Source organism: Phaethon aethereus, assembly GCF_964289735.1.
Source record: "Phaethon aethereus genome assembly, contig: HAP1_SCAFFOLD_398, whole genome shotgun sequence".
NCBI lineage: Eukaryota > Metazoa > Chordata > Aves > Phaethontiformes > Phaethontidae > Phaethon > Phaethon aethereus.
In genome coordinates, this window is record NW_028114148.1 from 16,736 (window position 1) to 24,571 (window position 7,836).

Here is a 7,836-nt window from a genome sequence, read left to right on the forward strand (position 1 = left end):
ATTGGCCAGGCCTGGTGTCCACTAGCCGCCACAACTCGACGCTCTATAGGCTGCCGCGCATCCTGAGCCCGCCCCCAGGTCTTCCGTGCCCCGCCCAAACAAGCGGCCGCAAAAACCCTCCTTTCTGCGCACGCGCAGTGCGCCTGAAGGCGTGAGGGGCGCAGGCGCCAAGGCCTGGGGGCGGTGCCAGTAGTGACGTGCCGAGGGGCACGTGGGCCGGTTGAGCCCATCCTCCCCTTCTCGCTCGCCGTTGCAGGAAGGCGGAAGCGCGCGCGGCGCGGTGGGGCAAGATGGCGGTCGCCGGGCGGCTGTACGCCCTGCTGTGCCTGGGGCTGGCCGCCGGCGCGGCCGCACTGGGGAAGCGCAGCGCAGTGAAGGTGCTGTCGGACGGCATGTGGCGAGAGCTGCTGCAGGGCGAGTGGATGGTGGAGTTGTGAGTCGGGAGGGGGCTGCCGGGGCTCGGGATGGGGGGTGTCTCTCGGCGGCCCGCTCTGAGGCCGCGGGGGACCGGGCGGTGCCTGTTACTGACAGAGTTGTGCTGCCCCCAGCTATGCCCCTTGGTGTCCCGCCTGCCAGAACCTGCAGCCCGAGTGGGAGAAGTTCGCCGAGTGGGGCGAGGACCTGGAAGTGAACATCGCCAAAGTGGATGTCACGGAGCAGCCGGGTGAGAGTCTGGCGGGGGCGGCTGTGCGCTCCTGAGCCCCCTCCCGCCCCGCGGCCCTGGGCTGCTGAACGCGAGGGGAGAAGGTTCGGTGCAAGCCTGTGTGATTTTAGAAAATAACCAGAACCAATAGGAATCGCAAAGATCTTTCCCTGATCTCTTCTGAAGGCAGATTGCTGTACATAGACTGAGCAGTCTAGTTTTCTTTAGTAGATAAAGGAAACAAGGAGGTTTCTCTAGAGACTTGGAGGATTTCAAGGAGATCTTTGACCTTACTTTTTAAGCATCATACAGAGTGAAAAATGTGGTTTCAGCCTTCCCTGCAGTAGTACCTCCCTCCAAACGGGACTGCAAGCAGCCTGGTCTCCCTCAGCTGAAGCTCACTTCTCTGAATTGCCCTCATGTCTGTGTGGGGTTTGTAGAAGTGACCTTCTTCATGCTGATACTTTTTTCCAAAGTCACATAAGAATTTTTAAAATTTGCCTCGTTTGGATTATTTTCTGCAAGCACAGGAGGTTGCAGATCATGGGGGAGAAGGAGAGTATCTTTCTCTGAAGAGGTACAGCCAAAACAGTCAAGTAGAACAGTTATCCCCGGACATCTCTTTTCCCCATAGTGAAACTTTCTCAACCTTTGTCCAGGGACCTTTCTTTTAGACTGTGTACAGTACTTTGATACACACAAGTTTGCGTTTGATCGCATTTAAAAATTGATACCTGGAAGCAGCTGGTTTTATTTTGGTGTGTGTAATAACATCTCTTGCTTTTTACGTAAGAGTGCTCTACTATTCTGAAAGTAGCTTTCCTCTTACAGGATTAAGTGGACGATTTATCATAACAGCTCTTCCTACCATCTATCAGTAAGTATGCAATGCAACAGGATTTTTTGGAGGAGACAGGACATTTTTTTTCCATTTTTGGGGGGGCAAACGAGTAAGATTTACCATGCTCTTTAAGAATGCTCTTTACAAGAGGCAACCACTGCCTTACCTGCTGAGACCTTACAGTACTGCCAGTTACTTTTTTCTTTTCCCTTCAGGCCTTATTTATTCTATCTTTTTGTGGGTGTTTCTGTTTTGCAATCCCTTAATGCAGTTGTGTGGCAAGTGCATTAGGAAGATCATTATCTTTTTATGGAATCGCAACCTAAAGCTAGCCAAGCTACACGTGGAGTCAGGATTTCTAGAAATACTTGTAGTCAAAATTTTTGGAAAACATTTTAGAGCCAGTATCATCTAAAGCAAAGTAAAACTTAAACAACAACAACAACAACAAAAAAAGGCAATAAAAAAAGCAAGGTGATGGAAGAGAAGATGTTGAGTGGAGTGGAGGCAAATGCTGTGTGCTTGGACTGTCTAAAGTAAAGGACTTTTTGTTTTACAGCTGTAAAGATGGAGAGTTCAGGAGATACCAGGGTGCAAGAACTAAAACTGATTTCATAAATTTCATCAGTGACCAGGAATGGAAATCTATTGAACCAGTTTCATCATGGTTTGGTCCTTCCTCTTTCCTGTAAGTTTTGGTGTGATTTTTTATAACAATTTGTTGTCAAACACGCACACTTTAAGGACGTGCTGGGACAGGTCCTTAGGTGTGCCGCACCTGGTGCTGCCTCCTAGTTAACAGCTTGTGCAGCAGCTCTGTGCTGGTAAGAAATATGTGAATGTGGTGGATGGGTGGTCATGCCTCTTCCATCAGCTGTGGGAGGATTATGTGCACAAGCATAGCAAAGATGTCTTGAGCAAGGTTTACTTTAAGGCTTCAAATAGTTACAGGTGGGTGTATTGTTTTGCTAAGCTCTTGTAGGTAACTTACTGACACTTGAAGTTCTTTGATTATACAGCAGAAAAATGTTTTGTTCAGCTAAAGTCTAGGAAAAACTGGAAAATAATGTAGCAACATAGTTGTAAGATATGGGTGGCCATTTAAGAAGATGTATCTGTGGCAAAGTGAAAAGCAGAGTGGAATGATGAAGGTTCCTTCGTATGGAAAAGTGGGGAGACTGTGTAGTCTGGAAGAAACATGCTCTTTGGAATTCTTTCTAGTTTTGTGGCTTCGAAGTGCTTTTAGTTGTTGCCGCATATGCTGTGCGGTGGTTTCAGAGTAGTTGAGTAGCTGAGTGATAAAGCCTGTAGGGGACACCGCTGGTTGAGGCAAATGAACCCAATTGTTCGTGGTTTTTCTTCTGTTAGAGCAATGATGGCTGAAACACCTCTGCGCTAACTGTACTGTAGCAGTCGGTGTTTAGTTTATGAAGTGTTATGCTAGACTGAAGTTTTGCATTTCTTGTGTCTCTTCTAGGAAGCTCAGCATTGTTACTTTGTCTACTCGCAGTGCTGTTTGAATCTCAACTGTGTGGTTGATTTCCTACAAAGTATTGGCCCGTACCAAGGAATGAGCGAAATAGGGTACTAATTTTAGGATTACTAAGTTTTCTATTAGAAGTGTACGGTACCAGCTCTGTTTCTTGTGCATGCTGAATCGGTATGCAGGCTGCTTCTGCGGCTTATTCATTAGCAGCCTAGGTTGGCTTAATGTTTCAAATTCACCTTTCCTTTACATATAGTGAACACTTAATGCTGAAGTTTCACAGTAACAGGGAAATGTCAGAATCGTCAGGATATACGTGGCAGATATCTTTTTACTTGTATGTAAAATACAGTTAAACTTAAGGGTCTGAAGATACCTCAGTTCTTACATAACCTGATTTTTTTCTAATAGGTTAATTTTTTGTTTTAATAAAATCTCCAGATGCTTAATTCTTAATATCTTGAACAGAGTTCCAGCTGGCTTCTCATAGACTGTTGGTCCAAATATAACTTAGAACATAAACAAAAGTAACTGAAACTCATATGTTAGCAAATCCAAGTCAAGGAGTTTTGTGAATTTGTAGTTGTCCATATGTGGAATGTTATGAAAGTTCATGTTGGTACGGAAGGTAGCTTCATGGAGAACGAATGTTTATTGAAGTAAAAGACAAATCAGAAGATAAAAATCAATGTAGTTAGAAGGGAAACTAGACATGAGCAGGAAGTTGTTCAATGCAGGACTAAGCAATGACCAGTCAGGCAAATCAGAAGGTACAGGTATGTGACTGGCTTAAAGATGTTTCCATTTACGCTTTTCTGCTTTGTTTCAGGATGAGCAGTATGTCAGCTTTGTTTCAATTGTCAATGTGGATCAGGGTATGTGCTTAGATCTCTACTTTATTTTTTTCTTAACAGACATGATATTCAGCTGTTTCTGAAATGATCCTCTTGTCTTTTATTCCAGCACTGCCATAGTTATTTAACGGAAAAAATTGGAATGCCAGTCTGGGGCTCGTATGCTGTTTTTGCATTGGCAACTCTATTCTCGGGACTGATACTGGGACTTGTAAGTGAAGCACTTGAAACAAGAGATTGACTTGTGACTACTGTGTGTTATACTAATGCTGCTTTTGTCTCAGTCTTTAATAGTAAGAACAGTTGTTCTTAGGGTACCTAGCCTGCTGAGCTGAAAGACGGGGATGGGGAGTGGAATGGAGCCCCCATCATCCACAGGGAAATGGTTAGGGAGCCGCTACACCACTTAGACACACAGAAATCTATGGGGCTGGGTGGGATCCACCCAAGGGTGCTGAGGGGGCCGCTGGAAGTGCTCACCAAGCCACTCTCCATCATTTATCAGCAGTCCTGGCTCACCAGGGAGGTCCTGGTTGACTGGAGGTTTAGCAAATGTGATGCCCGTCTACAAGAAGGGCTGGAAGGAGGATCCGGGGAACTACAGGCCTGTCAGCCTGACCTCGACGCCGGGGAAGGTTATGGAGCAGATCACCTGGGGTGCCATCATGGCACGTACAGGACAACCAGGTGATCAGGCCCATTCAGTATGGCTCTATGAAAGACAGGTCCTGCCTGACTTACCTGATCTCTTTCTATGACAAGGTGACCCGCTTGGCAGATGAGGGAAAGGCTGTGGGTGTTGTCTACCTAGACTCCAGTAAAGCCTTTGACACTGTTTCCCACAGCATTCTCCTGGAGAAACTGGGTGCTCGTGGCTTAGACAGCTGTACGCTTTGCTGGGTAAAGAACTGGCTAGACGGCCAAGCCCAGAGAGTCATGGTGAATGGAGCTAAATCCAGCTGGTGGCCAGTCACAAGTGGTGTTCCCCAGGGCTCAGTACTGGAGCCAGTTCTGTTGAATATCTTATCAATGATCTGGACGAGGGGATAAAGCACACCCTCAGTAAATTTGCCAACGACACCAAGTTGGGCAGGAATGTTGATCTGCTGGAGGGCAGGAGGGCTCTGCAGAGGGATCTGGACAGTCTGGATCGATGGGCCCAGGCCAACTGTACGAGGTTCAACAAGGCCAAGTGCCAGGTCCTGCACTTGGGTCACAACAACCCCATGCAATGCTACAGGCTTGGGGAGGAGTGGCTGGAGGGCTGCCCAGTGGGAAAGGACCTGGGGGTGCTGGTTGGCCAGAAGTGTGCCCAGGTGGCCAAGGCAGCCAACAGCATCCTGGCCTGTATCAGCACTAGTGTGGCCAGCAGGAGTAGGGAAGTGATTGTGCCCCTGTACTCGGCGCTGGTGAGGCCGCACCTCGAATCCTGTGTTCAGTGTTGGGCCCCTCACTACAAGAAGGATGCTGAGGTGCTGGAGCGTGTCCAGAGAAGGGCAACAGAGCTGGGGAGGGGTCTGGAGCACGAGTCTGATGAGGAGCGGCTGAGGGAACTGGGGTTGTTCAATGTGGAGAAGAGGAGGCTGAGGGGAGCCCTCATCGCTCTCTACAACTCCCTGAAAGGGGGTTGTGGTGAGATGTGGGTTGGTCTCTTCTCCCAAGTAACCAGCGATAGAACGAGAGGAAATGGCCTCAATTTGTGCCAGGGGAAGTTTAGGCTGCATATTAGGAAAAATTTCTTTACTGAAAGGATTGTCAAGCTTTGTAACAGGCTGCCCAGGGAGGCGGTGGAGTCGCCATCCCTGGAGGTGTTTAAAAGACCTGTAGATGTGGTGCTTAAGGACATGGCTTAGTGGTGGACTTGGCAGTGCTGGGTTAATGGTTGGACTGGATGATTTTCCACCCTGAATGATTCTATGATTCCAATGTGCAGGATGTTTAGAGGTTTAAACTTGTCTTTCTTTGTTTTTAGGTAATGGTGTTCTTAGCAGACTGTGTCTGTCCATCCAAAAGGCACAGACCGCCACAGTACCCTCATTCAAGTAAGCCCACTGTATACTTCTGATTCAGTGAAGCTGTTTGGTAAATCTTTATTAAATAAGTATTGGTATGTAACTTGTGTCTGCAGTACGTGAGTTGTGGTGTAGAAGTTTATACTTCTGATTGATGCTGTGCTTTACCTGCAGCTGTTTGCCTTTAGTGTTTATACTGGGTTTCTATTTATTTAGCTAAAACTAAACTATTTTTAAAAGTTTCTTTTTAGGACATAGAAAAATGTTTTTACAGCATTTTCATACCTGCAAGATACAAAACTCCGTATGTGCAAGGAGACAGAAGTTTAGAGTGGAGTTCTCGGTGTTGATAAGTTGGGGGTTTGCATAAGTTTTAGGGCCAAAGTGAGGATTAAAAGTGAATTTGCATTTCTGTGCATAGTAAGTGATTCGGTTTGGGGTTAGTGTCTGGAATTTTTCAAGGTAACCTTAAAAAGTCATGGAAGAACATTGGAATGCTGGTTTATGCTTTGTAGGAACCAGACTCTTTTTTTTGTTTTTTCTTCCCAAAGTTGGAGGAAGTTTTATATTACCTCATCTAGGTAGTCTGTAATCTGTTAATACTTGACCTGTGGGTAACTTCATGCTAGCAACAATTCTACCTGAGAAAGCAGCTTAAGTGAGTGATACTGAAAAGTGCTGCCTGGATTAAATTAATTAAAATTCTGTGCTAGCCCGTGATGTTAAAAAAGTTTATTTCACATGGTAATGGTATTTATTTGTTTATGCATGTTTTCTTTTCTCCTTAAGGAAAGCTAGCTCCAGAGTCAGCTCAGCTGCTGAAAAAGCTGGATGAAGAGCAAGAAGCGGATGAGGAAGATATCTCAGATGATGAAATGGATGATAAAGAGGTGTCCAACAGAAACTCGTCACTGAATGCTGTAAGGCAGCGCACAGTGAACCCTGCTGCTACAGTGGATAAGTCTTAGCTTTATTTGCATCCAGGATTGGTGTTTGAGTCACCAACTCAAACACTAGAAGGAGCTAAATGTCAAATTGCTCAGCTTGAAGAAAAGAATGATTCTTGTCATGGTAATATTGATGCATTTCGTGAATTCAATAAAAAAAAAAAGCATCTTTGGCAGCAGTTATTTAAAACTAAAATACGCTGTTGCAAATACCTGGAACTTCTCCTGCCTGTGTGCAGAGAAGTGCGAAGAAATAATTTATGTGGCTTCTTGAATCGCTAGTTCTATAGGGGTTTCTTTAACAGAATGTAAACCAGTGTACTTGTTGCATTAGGGAACATTAGCAAGGAAAATGCACTAACTTGTTTGCTGCTAAAGCATTCAAAAAGGTTTCTCATTGTCAGTCTATCTAGTTAGGTTCTGAAGAAATTCTGAGGGGAAAAGTTCCCTCAGTTATGGGACATGTTCCAGGCTTTTTATGTGACAAAAACTTCTGCTTTCTGCTATGACAATGAGTGCTACTAATGCCCCCTCATCCCCATCTTTCTGCTTCCAAAGAGATGAGAGTTGCTATCTTCATTTAGAGGAACAAAAGTTGCCCTCAGAAGAAAAGCTGAGAGCTTGTCTTTGCCATCCTCCCAGATGGAAGTTACCACAAGCGCTCTGTGTAGTGTGGTTTCTCTGGATGACCAGAAACATGCTATTTGCATCAATTTCCTTTAGAAAAGGCTGTAGAAAACTATATGTGCTTCTTGGTGAAGTATTCTTCTCTAGAAAAAAATTAGAAGTAGTATCGTGAAGTCTTGTTTGTCTCATTGACTCTGATTCAGATGGGAATAGTTTACATGCAAGGTTCTCTGCTGAGTGCAAAACCTATCCATTCATCCTGCTGGATGGCAGTAGGACTCTGCTTATTTTTAATACATCATCAGAGACTTCTGCTTAATCAAATTTTACTGCAAATCCAGTCAGGCTATACCTGGGCTGAAGTTGAAATAACTGCTTCTTAATTTCTTTTACAGAAAGTCATCTTTTCTGTTTTCACAAAACCAT

The 7,836-nt window shown here is 45.2% G+C and overlaps 1 protein-coding gene across 1 annotated transcript; it reads left to right on the forward strand.

The window, feature by feature from the left end:
* Nucleotides 1–290: 290 nt before the first annotated feature.
* Nucleotides 291–6,804, forward strand: LOC309416252 (thioredoxin-related transmembrane protein 1-like; the record flags this gene model as incomplete). Its single annotated transcript, XM_082015824.1, has 8 exons — nucleotides 291–433; nucleotides 549–664; nucleotides 1,475–1,520; nucleotides 2,044–2,172; nucleotides 3,800–3,845; nucleotides 3,934–4,035; nucleotides 5,797–5,866; nucleotides 6,626–6,804. 8 exons carry the CDS (start codon nucleotides 291–293, stop codon nucleotides 6,802–6,804), a joined length of 831 nt encoding a protein of 276 aa, XP_081871950.1.
* Nucleotides 6,805–7,836: the final 1,032 nt, after the last annotated feature.